The sequence below is a fragment of the Protobothrops mucrosquamatus genome, unplaced genomic scaffold, assembly GCF_001527695.2.
Source record: "Protobothrops mucrosquamatus isolate PMUCROS unplaced genomic scaffold, P.Mucros_1.0 scaffold14, whole genome shotgun sequence".
Taxonomy (NCBI): domain Eukaryota; kingdom Metazoa; phylum Chordata; class Lepidosauria; order Squamata; family Viperidae; genus Protobothrops; species Protobothrops mucrosquamatus.
In genome coordinates, this window is record NW_015386401.1 from 2724204 (window position 1) to 2740317 (window position 16114).

General features: G+C 46.4%; 1 protein-coding gene across 1 annotated transcript in view; it reads left to right on the plus strand.

Moving 5' to 3' along the window:
* NCAN (neurocan) overlaps nucleotides 1-16114 on the plus strand; it is a 79974-nt gene that overhangs the window by 41538 nt on the left and 22322 nt on the right. The window contains 3 exon segments of the mRNA XM_029283095.1: nucleotides 1093-2469; nucleotides 11675-11791; nucleotides 15135-15248. Coding sequence (XP_029138928.1) covers nucleotides 1093-2469; nucleotides 11675-11791; nucleotides 15135-15248 — 1608 coding nt within the window.

Below are 16114 nucleotides of genomic sequence, written 5' to 3' on the forward strand. Positions count from 1 at the left end.
TTTTGACTAAACTATAAGGATGCATCTTTCCCCCCCCTCCCATTGCTGTGGCAACCGAAAAAACGAAGAAACATGGCTGTATTCAGAGTGTTTGAAGGTTTGACAGCATCGTTATACCATGGCGCCCTTGTCTTTAATTTCATGGACCTTTCTAAGTTAGCAATAAAAAGATAAAAGTTTCCCCTGTCCAGTCGTGTCTGACTCTAAGGGGTGGTGTTCATCTCAGATTCATAGCTGAAGAACCAGAGTTGGCCGAAGACACTTCCGTGGTCACGTGCCCAGCACTGACTATATGCCAAAAGCACACGGAACACTGTTGCCTTCCCACTGAAGTGGCACCTATTTATCTTCTTATATTTGCATGCTTTTGAACTACTAAGTTGGCAGGAACTGGGGCAAATAATGGAAGCTCGTTCCGTCATCGGGTATCTGGGTCTGAACTATCAACCTTCTGGTTGACAAACCCAGCGTCTTAACTGCTAGGTCACCACGCTCCACAGGTTAGAGATACCACCTCACAAGTACTGTACCAGCAGTCCTTATTTATTAACTGCCTCTCACAGTTATGACGGTGATGAAAAAGTCACTTTATGACCAATCTTTACATTTACGATCTTTGCAGGTTTACAGACTGTAGAGCAGAGCAAAGCTGAAGTAAGATCGTAAGCACAGTTGCAGTTTCACTGAGCAGCCGCTTTGCTTAATGGCCAAGTTGCTAGTCCCAATTATGGTCACTAAACGAGGATCACCTGCAGTTCATTAAAAGGAGGTTTCACTCTGTCTATATACTGGATATGAGCACACTTGTATGTATCATGGGTGGATTTGGATTCAATTTCAAAATGTGCTTTGGAGTAGATGGGGACATGAACCCAGCGTCTGTCTGCAACTCTTTAAAACAGCTGCAATTTTGTCCCAAGATTTAAAGCTGTCCTGGATGTGTGATCCCAGGAAAAGACAGGGCTACTTTAAGAAGAGACAGATGCTGTATTCACACCCCTGCATATTCTGAAACATTTTAGGGAATTAAATTGGAAGCATTGTATATTCCTAATATATGCCTATGTTTTAATCCTGTGCATATCTTCTCAGGGTTACCCTTACTTGAGAATCGAGGCCATAAGGAAATCACCTTTTCTCCTGCATCAACACCTCATTCTTTGGAAGACACAAGTACTGAAAGAACCAACCAAGAATATTGGACCGTTTCTGGGCCAAGAAGCCAGGAGAAGGATGTGCACAATGAGCACATTCCCGTATCATCGCCGGTCTCAGCTAATGTTCTACTTGATCTGCAGAAAGTTGCTGTGACTACAGGATATGATCCTGAAGATGCTTCCATGGGGACCAGCATGCGAGGTGACTATCTTCAAGGGATGACCCAAGCTGGAGACCATGAAGATGATTTTTCTGGCTATGGACAGGTGGTTACCCCAGCAGAATCCCTTCTATCCTCTGAGCTCCAGAGGAACAAACCACACATTGATGAGGCAAGTGGGGAATATGATTACAGCTCCCGAGAAAGTCACATCAAGGTAATGAGCTTTGGTGAAGAGCTTCCGGGACCTGCTTTTGAGGACCACCAAAACTTGCCAGAGAATGCAGAGGGAGAAACGGAGCCAGAAACTCTACATTTTGTTAACCAAGAGGAGACAATGAGCCTCCTCGATATCGCAGGAAAGGACACTGTCTTGAAACAGAGCAGCCAACATTCAGAAGAAGCATCTGAGCTGAGGGGACATGAAGCAGTGACACTCTCCCCAAAAGACATCGTCTCCCCAACACCAGGAAATGTGTATTTGGAGGAAGCTCAATTCCTCCCTGAGAAAACTGAGGCGTGGTTGGTGCCTGACCGCAAACAAGATAATATGGAGACCACCAGATCAAACAAAGGAATCCTAGGGCCGCCAGATGGTTCCACTTTCACTGAAGTCCTGGATCTTTCTGAGGCACAAGGCAGCTGGGAAGTGGCTACTCAAAGCATGGAGAACCATCTTGAATCCAGCATGACAGAGCAAAGTCACCATGAAAGCCCAGAGGAAGACAACGGTGGCTCCCGTTGGCCAGATGGTGCCACTGCAAGACCTCCCGCTCACAATCCCACCGTCTTCTTTTCTTCTGCTCAATCTCTTCTAGATGAGACCAAGAAAGGAGCAGAGACCACAGCCCTGAGTTTGCCTGAGGCGAGGACTCCATTCACACTCCACAGCACCTCAGAGCTTATACACCTTCCACAGCCATCTGCCTTTGACAACCCGCTTGCCGTTCCAAGCTCACAACCTTCCATCTATCCCACCGAAAGAGAGGTGGAAGCCAAGATGGACCAGGAAGGATTCATCCCCTCTGTCCCTGGAGACTTTCTCCCAATGGAAACCGACAGTGGGAGTGGAGAGGAGAAAGAAGATGTTCCAGCACTCAAAGGAATCCCCCGTCTGGTGTGGGCTCAGGAGATGAATGACAGCTTGCTTGGTAAGAATCTCTTCTCCCTCCCCGTATAGTGACTTTGTGGGGAGGGGAAAAGATGGGGATGTCAAGACAGGTAGGCCAGCAAACATATATCAGCTCCATTCCTTCTTGTATACAAGTTCTTAGGAGGTCCCCATCCTTATGTAGCCCCAGGAAGGTTTTTTTTACAGGTAGTTCTTGACTTACAACAGTGATGGTGAACCTATGGCACGTGTGCCAGAGGCGGCACTCAGAGCCCTCTCTGTGGGCACACACACCATGCCCTGGAGATGGCAACTGTCCCTCTTCAACCAACTGCCTGCTAACTCGCAGAGGTCCCATATGGCTGGATGCATCCCAGCATGGCTGGTTTCCCTCCCCCCCCCATCCCATCATCCTGGCCTCGCATGCTCTCCTTTTCCCGGGCATGACCCACTGCATCGCCTCCTCAGCTGTCGGCCGGCCATCCAGCTCAGAAGCAGCTTCTCTGAACTGCTGGGGGCGGGCTGCGGAGCCCCAGAGTGCACCGGTCGACAGGCCGGCAGGCTGTGGCTGCTGATGGACACTATCGGCCCCCATGCGCCCGCTGGCCTCTGTGTGCAGGGGCCGATGGTGTCAGGCAGCAGCCGCCCTGGCCCCTGCCTCAACTTGCCCTGCGACAATGGCACCCCCGCCCTGCCTCGCCTTGCCTCACCTCACCCCTCAGGATGAGCCCACTGCCCATCTGCCAGAGACCCCCTGGATCTCCCCCAACCCTGCCCGGCCCCCACAGGTGTCCCTCCCCTCGAGCAACATCGAGGTGACCACACCCACCTTGGCCACACCCACCCAGTCTGCCATGACCACGGCCACGCCCATCCAGTGGGCCACGCCCACCTGGCACCCGGCGATAAATAAGTGGGTTTTGGGTTGCAGTTTGGGCACTCGGTCTCTAAAAGGTTCGCCATCACTGACTTACAACCCTTTGTTTAGTGACTGTGCAAAGTTACGAAGGCATGGGAAAAAATAACTTATGACCGTTTTTCACACTTACAATCCTTGCAGCATTCCGATGGTCTCACGATCAAAATCTGGACGCTTGGCAACTGGCTCATGTTTATGACGATTGCAGCGTCTCCTTTTGCGACCTCCTGACAAGCCAATTCAGTAGGGAAGCCAGACACATCTAACAGCCACGTTACTAACTTAATATGTGCAATGATTCACCAAACAACTGTGGCAAGAAAGATTGTGAAAACTCACTTAACAACTGCCTTATTTAGCAATGGAAATTTTGGGCTCAATTGTGGTCGTAAGTCGAGGACAACCTATAAATAGGCATCTCTGTAATTTGTAAGTACGCACCTACGGGGGACCCTCTACCCCCAGTGTCCCTCCCAAAAATGTGCCCCCCCCAGTTGTAATTTCTCATGTTAGCAGAAAGGGAAACTGATGAAATATGCATGATTATGGACTGTTTCTTAAATGAGCGGAGTTGCCTTGTATTACACTGGCTCAATTTTTTTTTTCATTTTCTCTTGCTTTAATGGAGAATATGTGGTCGCTAGGAGTCAAAAATGACTTGATGACACATAATCAATCAGCCAATAAATTCTCTTGTTGGCAGTGATGTTCCAAGATCTGTCAGCTGAAAGAGCTTGCTTCTTCCCCTGGAGTTCTTCAAATGAGTAGACTTCACCTCTGGTTCCAAATTTTTATGAGTTTTATCAAAATATAAAATACGAAGAAAAATGAAAATAGTGGGAAAATTGGAAAGGGCAAAAGGGAGAGGAAAAGGTGTAGAGGAAAGGAGAGGAAAGAAAGAAAAGCATCGACTTCCGACACTTTTTAGAGCAGTAGAATAATTACACACAGCCTCAGCTTTTTACTTTTACATAATAGGTACTAACCATTTATGTAACAACAGACCTATCTAGTCAGCAAAACCCAAAGTCAAATTTTCATTTTTGGAATTAACAGAGATGGCTAAATTGACTACCTTAATCAAAGAAAAGAATACAGTTAACTTTATTTCCGCTTCACTTGGAAACCACTTGGGGACTTTGTGCTTGAGTGGGAAAAAAATGAATAGACTTCAACTCACAAGAATCCCAGCCACAGCCGTGCTAGCAAATGAGATTCTGGAAGTTGAAGGCCCATCCAACATCAAGAGAATGCTTGAATTTGGGAATGGAGGCACTTTTACGAGTATGGTGTTGAATTGTTTCTGTTAGTTTAAATTGTTGAAGTTCACGATGGAACTGATCAGCATGCAAAGCGTGTGTCCTGCCACTAAGCCATGGAGATATCTAATGATCCTAGTAGCTAGATCTCTGATACAAGTTAATATGCTCAGGTCTTAGGCAAGGAAGGGTCTTTTCTGATCCTTGTTATGTGAACCTTTTTAACAAGAATTCGAAGGACTAAATTCCTCGACGTACGACTGTAAAGGAGCCTGCCCATCACAGTCGTAAGTCCTGATGGTTATACAATTTACCATCTTTTTCACAGCGGTTATTCAACAGCCACTACGATAGTAAAGCAGTCATTGTTGTTAAGTGAACATTGCCATTTTTAAGTGAGCCAGTGATTTGCTAGGAGCGTAGTTTTGCCAAAAATGGAAGTAAATGCCAGATCATGTAGTCCCATGACCGTAGGATGCTGCAAACAGTCATATATATGGCCATGTTGTTGAGTGCGTGAAATTTGGTCATGTGACTTTGGGAAGGAGGTGACTATTGGAACTTTGAATCTGGGTCATAAGTAGCCCCGTTGTAACTTCAAATGGTCACTAAATGACTGGTCATAAGTTGATGTTGTAGACTCTGTATAAAAGCAGATGAACTCTGGCGTTTTTCACCCCGGCTTCCCACTGTTGCCTTGTGCCCTACGCTGCAGAACCCCCAAATCCAGAGTCCTTTAATATTTTCACTAGCGCAGTGGTTCTCAACCTTTTCCACATCACAAAATACCTTTTGTGGTCCGAACCATGGCCACAGATCACGAAGGCTTTTTAAAAAATATTCTTATTAGTATAGTTTATAATATAAAATACAAAAATAGAAAAGAAAATAGTAGGAGAGAAGGGAAGGGAAAAGTGTAAGGAAAGGGTGAGGAAAGAAAGAAAAGGCGTTGACTTCCAACTCCCTTTGGTACAGTAGAATAAGATAACAGCATCAAACCTCAACTTTTTACTTTTACATAATAGTATAAACTAGCCATTTCTATAACAACAAACCTATCTAATAGGTAAAACCCAAAATCAAAGTTTCGTTTTTTTGTACCACCTCAAGCACAAAGTCCAGAAGTGGTTTCCAAGTAGAAACAAAAGTAATTGTGGTTTTTTTTCTTTAATCAAAACAGTCAATTTAGCCATCTGAATTTAGCAGTTAATTTATCTAACTTAGGAGTAGGCAACCTTGGCTCTTTTATGACTCGCGGACTTCAACTCCCAGAATTCCTGAGCCAGCCATGCTGAGGAGAAAGGGAGAGGTTTCCAAGCTGAGCCATGCTGGCTCAGGAATTCTGGGAGTTGAAGTCCACGAGTCATAAAAGAGCCAAGGTTGCCTACCCCTGATCTAACTCCATCAACTTTTGCAGCCGCTCATCCACGGACCCCCAAGACGTAACTCAGGATTTAAATCATAACATTTCTTCAAATCTTCGCGGATCCCCTGTGATGGACCACAAGTTCAGAACCACTGGACTAGAGAACTAGGGCCCAGGAGAGGAGCTGCTTTCAAATTCTCTATTTTTTTCCCTCTAAAATTCTCTCCATTGGTTGGGGGAATTTGTGACGGGATCCGTGCTACATTGATTTGCCGATAGCAGGTTAGAACCCCCTGGGCAAAGATTGAATTTTGCCCTTTTTAAGTTTTTGGGGAAGGAAGAGATATAGAACGAGATTTGGTGGAATGGGAAAAGTAGAGACAGGGAAGAGAAACAGTGAGGTTAATATTCACTTGCAGACTGTCCCGGGAGTGTCATTTGATGAGAAAAAAACCAGTCCTCAATTTATGTCTACAGTTGGGGACAAAAATTCTGTGGTGAAGGAAAGCAATTGTTTAAGTGAGTCGTGCCTGGTTTTGTGATCTTTATTGCCCGGTTGTTAAGCGAATCGTTGCAGTTGTTAAGTGAATCATGCCATTGTTAAGTGAATCCAGCTTCCCCTCATCAATTGTGCTCATCAGAAACCAGCCATGGGAAGGTTACAAATGGTAGTCACATGACCCCAGAACGCTACAACTATCGGAAATACATGGTTGCTTGTTGTTGTTAGTTGCGAAGTCGTGTCCGACCCATCGCCACCCCATGGACAACGTTCCTCCAGGCCTTCCTGTCCTCTACCATCTTCTGGAGTCCATTGAAGCTCACACCTACTGCTTCAGTGACTCCATCCAGCCACCTCATTCTCTGTCGTCCCCTTCTTCTATTGCCCTCCATCTTTCCCAGCATCAGGCTCTTCTCTGGTGAGTCCTTCCTTCTCATTAGGTGGCCAAAAGATTTGAGTTTCAACTTCAGGATCTGGCCTTCTAAAGACCAGTCAGGATTGATCTCCTCTAGGACTGACCGGTTTGATCGCCTTGCAGTCCAGGGGACTCGCAGGAGTCTTCTCCAGCACCATAGTTCAAAGGCCTCAATTCTTTGGCGCTCAGCCTTTCTTATGGTCCAACTTTCACAGCCATACATTGCAACTGGGAAAACCATGGCCTTAACTATACGCACTTTTGTTGGTAAATTGGTTGCTAAGCACCCCAATTTTGATCATGTGACCATGGGGCTGCTACAATGGATGTAACTGTGAATAGAGTTCGTAAGTCGCTTTTTTTAGTGCTGTTGTAACTCTGAACAGCGATGAATAGTTGTACGGTAAGTTGAGGATTACTTGCAATGTAAGTAACAATAGCAGACCTCCCTTCCTCCCTTCCTTTCCAGAGCCGGAGAAGAAGGGGGGAAATTGGCAGTTGGCATAATTATGTGCTTTTGCTGGAAGAGCTGCGCCAGTTCAAGACTCCCCACTGTGTCCAGCGACACTCGCAGCTAACTGAGTCCCTTTCCCCCCCCCAAAGCATGTTTGGATGTCACATTTTCTTTCCTAACTACAAAGGCTTCGAACCGCTAAACCCTCGGGACTGTCATTCATTACAATTCGAAATGGGTCTTCTGACATAACCGTTCCAAAGTCTTGGCTTGTATTTTGCAAAGCTCGTGTAATGCACTTTTGTGGAAAAATACATCCGGGATATTGATTAGCTGGATTTATTCTCTTGTTCCTAATGTGGTTACAAAGCAGAGCATGTCCTGCTCACGCCTAACGTGGCTCCACAGATTTATTTTTTCCCCCCTGCTTCTTCTTCTTCTTCTTGTGCCATATCCGTTATTGGGCGTTGGCGATCATGTTGGCGATCCTGTTTTTATCAGCAGCCGCACGAAAAAGTGCTGCTGAGTTTTGTCCAAACCAGTCCCTTAGATTTGGAAGCCACGACGTTCTTCTTCTGCCTGGACCTCGTTTGCCTTCAATCTTTCCCTGGAGGATTAAATGGAGCATGCCATATTTTTCTGGGTGTCGCATCACATGTCCGAAATATTCTAATTTCCCTGCTAAATATACAAAATGCTTCCACACAGTTTCCTTACCTCTAGAGGCCCCAAATTTCCCCTTTTGTTTCTTCCTCCCCTTTGCCCATTTGGACCCCAGAGCTGTGAGTACAGGTAGCCCTTGACTTAACGACCACAATTGAGTCCCAAATTTCTTAACACCAATGGCAAGAATGGGGCAAAATTCACTTAACAAATGTCTCACTTGGCAACAGAAATGTTGGGTTCAATAGTGGATGACTAACTGTATTCCACAAGGGAATTGTTCCCCAAATCTTGTACGTAGTAGCAAGCATATTGCAGTGGTGGTTTAAGAAGCTTCAGGAGGTAGGTTGAGATGTTATCTGATGATCCTTGTGAAATGCCAGATGCCAAAGTAGGTAGATCCTTGGTCTGATCTAGTTCAAGGTTGCTTCTTATGCTCTTATGACCTGTTGCTCAAGGAAGGAAGGTCTACTTCTATTTCCATGAGTTTCCTCCTGTGTCATAATTCACTTTGTGGTCATGTGACCGTGATTGTTCTAAGGCAGGGGTCCTCAAACTTGGCCACTTTAAGACTTGTGGACTTCAACTCCCAGAATTCCCCAGCCAGCCATGCTGGCTGGGGAATTCTGGGAATTGAAGTCCATAAGTCTTAAAGTGGCCAAGTGTGAGGACACCTGTTCTAAGGGAGTCATCCCAGAACAGGTAGTCCTTGACTTACAATCTATTGTTTAGGTTGTACAATGGCACTAAAAAAAAAAAGACTTCACACTTACGACCATTGTGGCATCCCACCGTCATGTGATCAGAATTTGGGCACTAGGCAATCAGTATGTATTTATGACAGTTGCAGCGTCCCGTGCTTGTCTGATTGCCACTTGTGACCTTCTCAGCCGGCTTGCAACAAACAAAGTCAACAGGACAAGCCAGATTCACTTGATGACCTGCAGTGATTTGGCAAAAAAGGGCGTAAAAATCGGGGTTGACTCACCTACGTGCCTTGCTTAGCGACGGCGATTCTGGTCCCCATTGTAGTTGTAAGTTGAGGCCTACCTGTAGTGATCACCATAGTTGACTCTCCAAATAGATGCCACGGCCGTTTCGCCAATGCATTACAGTGGGAATTGGGCTTGTAAAAGGCCACTTGGCACTGTGGAAGCAATGTTGTGCTTTTCATTGAGGCAATGGGACAAGCATGCACACAACGGAGCACTTGAGTTCACCTTGCTTGCTCCACCAGCAGTTGCAAAAATCAGAAAAGGCCTTTGTGCAGGAGAGGGTCAGTTCAGGCAGGCAAAGCACGCGCTCAGCTGCAGTGTTACTCATCAGAGCAAAGTGCTTGCCCAGATAGAACGGGAATCCAGCGTAGGAGGATGGCAAAGAGGTGATAATCAGAGGACTGGAATAGTTATTGTGTCAGGCAGGCAAGAGGGGAACAAGTAACCGAGTGCAATTTAAGGCCGGCCTCGGTCCAGCCTCTGAATCATCTCCTTCATTTGGCCTCCCAAGCACAGCTGCTCCCTACACTTCACTAGCCAAATTAAGAAATACAGTGCAAATCAATCAACACAGAGAGCCAGTCTGGTCTACAGGTTAAGGCACCAGGCTAGAAACCAGGAGACTGCGAGTTCTAGTCCCACCTCGGACATGAAGTGAGTTCAGGCCCAGCTTTAGCCATGAAAGCCAGTTTGGGGGGCCAGTCACTCTCTCTTAGCCCAACTCACCTCACAGGGTTGTTGTGGGGAAAAAGGGAAGAAGAAGGTGTGTTGGACATTTTGCTGGGTTGTTTGTAAAAATAATAAAGGCGGGATGCAAATGAATGAATGAATGAATAGATCAGTGGTTCTCAACCTGTGGGTCGGGACCCCATTTGGGGTCGATTGACCATTTCATGGGGGTCGCCAAGCAAGGCTGTCCGCCATTTTTTTTGTCCGCCATTTTTTTCCCCTTTTCCGGTGGGTGCCTTACCTCCCTTGGGCTGGGCCAGCTGGTGGTCGGCCTGCTCCGTCTCTGCCGCTTGCCAGCTACGCCTCGGCCGGCACAGGGGGCGGAACCGCGCATGCGTGGCGCTCCCGGGCAGGGAAAGTCCTCGACTTATGACCGGTTGGGTAGTCCTCGACTTACGACTGGTTTAGTCCTCGACTTACGACCGGTTTAGTCCTCGACTTATGACCGGTTTAGTCCTCGACTTACGACCAGTTGGGGTCGCGGGATTAAAAAGGTTGAGAACCACTGGAATAGATAGATAGATAGATAGATAGATGATAGATAGATAGATGATAGATAGATAGATAGATAGATAGATAGATAGATAGATAGATAGATAGATAGATAGATAGATAGATAGATGATAGATAGATAGATAGATAGATAGATAGATAGATAGATAGATAGATATGAAAGCCAGCTGGGTGATTGTGAAACAAGTGTCATAGGTTCGCCATCACTGTGGTAGTTCAATGTTTCGGGGATGACCCAGATCTCCACGTTCTTCTAGAAGGCTTAAAAGGTACAGACCATCGGGATCTCAGGTGGGACTGGGGTAGCTACAGAGAAGGTGCCTCCAAGGCCCCGTGACATGACAGGGAGGGGATCTGAAGTGTACCCTTCCTATTTGTGGAGCGTGACTACACTTGGAATACTGCATCCAGTTTTGGTTGCCATAATATAAAAAAGATGTTGAGACTCTAGAAAAGTGCAGAGAAGAGCTACAAAGATGATTAGGGGACTGGAAGCTAAAACATATGAAGGACGGTTGCAGGAACTGGGTGTGTCTACAATGAAAAGAAGGACTAGGGGTTGACATGATGGCAGTCTTCCCATAGTTGAGGAGCTGCCACAAAGAAGAGGGGGACAACTATTCTCCAGAGCACCTGAAGGCAGGATAAGAAGCAATGGATGGAAACATATCAAGGAGAGAATCAACCTAGAACAAGGGTAGGCAACCTTGGCTCTTTTATGACTCGTGGACTTCAACTCCCAGAATTCCTGAGCCAGCCATGCTGAGGGGAAAGGGAGAGGTTTCCAAGTTGAGCCATGCTGGCTCAGGAATTCTGGGAGTTGAAGTCCACGAGTCATAAAAGAGCCAAGGTTGCCTACCCCTGACCTAGAACCAAAGAGAAATTTCCTGACAGTTAGAACAAGGAACGGCTTGCCTCCAGAAGTTGTGGGTGCTCCAACCCTGGTGATTTTAAAGAAGAGATTGGTCAATCATTTGTCTGAGGTGGTACAGGGTTTCCTGCTTGAGCAGGGGGTTGTGCTAGAAGACCTCCAAGGTCCCTTCCAACTCTGTTATTCTGCTATTTGAACCGAGTGGGGTGGGCAGATACCCTCAAGCAGAGGTGATGCCACAAGCAACCTCGCCATGTGCCACGTAAGGCTTTAAAGCTGTGACTCACACCTTTAGTTGCACTCAGAAAGTAACCGGGAGTCAAGGCAGCTCACATGACAGGTGAATTATGAAGGACCCAGAACGGCATGGGCTGCTTTGTTTTAGACCAGGTGCCACTTCAAGGGCAGACGCCTGTAGAACACATTGCAGTAGTCCAGTCAGAAGACGACCGAACCCAGGGTGACCTGAGCAATCTCTCTGCAATCTGGATTGCCTGGGGGGAAAAAAAACCCCAAAACCCCTCTCTTCTCATTTTCTCCTTGTTTTTTTTTTTTGCAGCCGAAACTGACCCTTGCGATAACGACCCATGTTTGCATGGAGGCACTTGCCAGTCCAGTGGAAACCTTTCCAGCTGCTACTGTCTGCCGGGATTCACGGGCGAAAACTGTGAAATAGGTGAGAAGATGGGGGGGGGATGGATAGAATCAAGATCACGTGAAGTATTAATACCACTTTACAATGCCTTGTAATAACTGAGAGGGATCTTGGAGTCCTAATGGACAATCACTTAAATATGAGCCAGCAGTGTGCTGCAGCTGCCAAAAAAGCCAACACAGTGCTAGGCTGCATTAACAGAGGGATAGAATCAAGATCACGTGAAGTATTAATACCACTTTACAACGCCTTAGTAAGGCCACACTTGGAATACTGCATCCAGTTTTGGTCACCACAATGTAAAAAAGATGTTGAGGCTCCAGAAAGAGTACAGAGAAGAGCAACAAAGATGATTAGGGGACTGGAGGCTAAAACATATAAGGAACGGTTGCTGGAATTGGGTATGTCTAGTTTAACGAAGAGAAGGACGGGGGGGGGGGGGACATGATAGCAGTCTTCCAGTATCTCAGAGGCTGCCCCAAAGAAGAGGGAGTCAAGCTATTCTCCAAAGCGCCTGAAGGCAGGAGAAGAAGCAACGGATGGAAACTAATCAAGGAGAGAAGCAACCTAGAACTAAGGAGAAACTTCCTGACACTTAGAACAATTAATCAGTGGAACAACCTGCCTCCAGAAGCGGTGAATGCTCCAACACTGGATCAAAAATTCTTCTCTGACCTGTCGGTAAACAGACTTTACCATATCCCAAAGGACGGACTCGTCCCCCAACCTGAGCTACTGGAGGTTCCAGGGAAGGTTGAAAATAATAATAATAATAATAATAATAATAATAATAATAATAATAATAATAATATATTATTATTATTATTATTATTATTATTATTATTATTATTATTACGGGAATCAATTCCCGAACCGATAACCGGTAGCCTTTGACTTATAAGAATTCATTTATGGACCATCCGAACTTACAACGGCGGTGGAAAAAACTGACTTAGGACCACTTTTTCACACTTGTGACCCATTGTTGCAGCATCCCCATGGTCACATGATCCACATTCAGATGCTCATGTTTAGGAAGGTTGCGGTGTCCTGGGGGTCACGTGAACCCCTTTTGCGTCCTTCTGACAAGCAAAAGTGAAGGGCAGGGGGGGGGAGCCAGAGTCTTAACCACCGTGTTACTAACTGACTTGCAGTGATTCACTTAACAGCAGTGGCAAGAAAGGTCATAAAGCGGGGCAAAACTCACTCAACACGTGTCCCGCTTAGCAACAGACATTTTGGACTCAATTGTGGTCATAAACCGAGGACTATCTGTATGAATCCTTTCTTCCAGGGTATGGTCTGTTTCTCTTTACATCCGTTGCTTTAGCCCAGGGGTCTTCAAACTTGGCAACGTTCAGACTTGTGGACTTCAACTCCCAGAATTCCTCAGCCAGTCCTGAAGGCTGGCTGAGGAATTCTGGGAGTTGAAGTCCACAAGTCTGAACGTTGCCAAGTTTGAAGACCCCTGCTTTAGCCAGTCCTAAAATGTTGGGAGATCAAATTCAGAAAGCTCCTCTGGAGATTTTCCTTCTTAAATCTGTTTTGTGACACTGCTAAGCCAGCTTACCTTTTGAGGACCTCGCTCAGCGGCTCTGGAGGTAGCCCTGTGAGAAAGTTAAGAGAAGACAGGAAAAACATCTCCAAATACAGGATAGTCTTCAAATTACAGGTAGTCCTTGTCTTACCACCACAATTGAGCCCAACATCTCCATAGACCAGGGGTAGGCAACCTTGGCTCTTTTATGACTCGTGGACTTCAACTCCCAGAATTCCTGAGCCAGCCATGCTGAGGGGACAGGGAGAGGTTTCCAAGCTGAGCCATGCTGGCTCAGGAATTCTGGGAGTTGAAGTCCACGAGTCATAAAAGAGCCACGGTTGCCTACCCCTGCCGTAGGCATTTGTGCCCATAAGTCAAGGACCCCCTGTGTTTGTTGGCAAATACATTGGAGTGTGTCGCTTTTGCAGATATTTTTGACACAAACCTCCCCTTGCTCTAAGTTCTGAGAAAGAAGCAGAATGGCTATCGTCAGCCAAAGAAGCGAGACTTGAAGTTTCAGATCAATTTTATGCACGAGCTTGGCTGTCGCGCTCCCAGATGGATGTCACTGCATTTATCTGCTGGATTGTTGTGTTGTTAATCTTTGCTTTGGATGCAGCTGGCTGCTGTTCCTCTAACTCCGATAAGCTCCGAGGATTCGTCTCCAGCCCTGAGCTTGTCTGTGTTTCAAGCCAACTCATATGCAGAGATTATATTTCCCGAGAGAGTTCAGGGCATCCAATGGTATTCTTTCTCTAGGTCAATTTGGCAATTTGAAGATGTGTGGACTTCAACTCCCAGAATTTTCCAGCCAGCCATGAAATAGAAAAAGTAGTTTCCGATTTTCTTTACAGCAATTATAAGTACAAACGCAAAGTTACCTCTTACTGTATTGCTATTTTTAAAACCCCTCTCTTTTTATAATCTTATTTTTTTTCTAATCATCAAAACCGTAAAGCGTAAGTTCATTGTTTTCTTGTTACTGTACATGCAAAAAGCCAATTTGGTCTAGTGATTAAAGTACCAGGCTTGAAAGCAGGAGATGTGAGTTCTAGTCCTGCCTTAGCCATGAAAGCCAGCTGGGTGATATTGGCCCAATCATAAGGAGACTGAGAGTTCTAGTCCCGCCTTAGGCATTAAAGCCAGCTGGGTGATATTGGGCCAATCATAAGGAGACTTCTAGTCCCGCCTTAGGCATGAAAGCCAGCTGGGTGATATTGGGCCAATCATAAGGAGACTGAGAGTTCTAGTCCCGCCTTAGGCATGAAAGCCAGCTGGGTGATATTGGGCCAATCATAAGGAGACTGAGAGTTCTAGTCCCGCCTTAGGCATGAAAGCCAGCTGGGTGATATTGGGCCAATCATAAGGAGACTGAGAGTTCTAGTCCCGCCTTAGCCATGAAAGCCAGCTGGGTGATATTGGGCCAATCATAAGGAGACTGAGAGTTCTAGTCCCGCCTTAGCCATGAAAGCCAGCTGGGTGATATTGGGCCAATCATAAAGAGACTGAGAGTTCTAGTCCCGCCTTAGTCATGAAAGCCAGCTGGGTAACTTTGGGCCAGTCCCTCTCTCTTAGCCCAACCCACCTCGCAGGATTGTTGTTGGGACAATAACAGGAGGGAAGTATGTTGGATATGTTCACTGCCCAGATTTACTTGTAAAGATAATAAAGGCAGGATATAAATAAATTAAAATGAAATAAAAAAGCCTTTCAGGGGTTTCCTGATAAACAGAACCCAGACAATCGGAAGAGGGACTTGTGAGTTCCATGCAGCAGCAGCCATAATGTGAAGAACATGCTTTAAACATGCTCTTCTCTCCACAGATATTGATGACTGCTTATCTAACCCTTGTCAAAATGGCGGGACCTGCATTGACGAGATCAACGCCTTTGTCTGCCTGTGCTTGCCCAGCTACGGAGGGAGCTTATGCAACCGAGGTGAGACGGAGGCCCCGACCCTCTGCAATTTTTACAAAAATCATTCAGACAAGGAACAAAGCATCCCAAAGCATGTTCAGCTTCTTTGGGTGTCTGGCAGAAACCATAGCGATGTCAAAATGACGTCCTGCGTGTCGTGACCTCTGTCTGCAAATCAGACAGTTATGCATTGAGTTCAGTTGCAGCATGAGGTGAAATGACAGAGGTGCAGAATTTGTACTGTTGATGCAAGGCCAGCAGGACATGGATGTTGTCACAGTCCCCTAACCCCGTAGACACTCATGACCGTTAAAATAAAGTGGAGCTCAATCCTGATGCCTCTGTGGAGATGTAATAGTGAAGGAGGTAGTGAAGGAGTCATTCATCTACCTGAATGACTTTTTTCAACTTCCTAATCTAGTCCACAGCCAAGAGGATCTCTTGGTGGTTTCCCATCCAATTGCTAGTCAAATGGGGTCTCATTTTGTTTGTCAAGCTCAGAGAAGGCAGGCAAGGACAGTACCCTATATGTATGTATGTGTGTGTGTGTATGTCAATTACATGTGTATGTGTATGTATACACACACACACACACATACACACACACACACAGCCTTCAAGTTGTAACCATTCAGATGGCGGTCTTCTGGAAATAGCTCCGAGATGCGGAGCCCGAAAACGGCGAGAGGGGGGAGCTTGGAAAGCTCCCCGAAGGCCCGGAGTTCTACCCCCATGTGGGTGCCTCTCCTGGTGAGCCCCGGACTGGATACGGGACGTTTGGGGGCGCGGGGGACGTGGAGCCGATTCGGTCATCGTTCTCGGCCGTTTTTCGGCCTTTTCCGGCTTACCCGGCCTTCCCGTCCGCGGCGGCCCCGTTGATGGTTGGC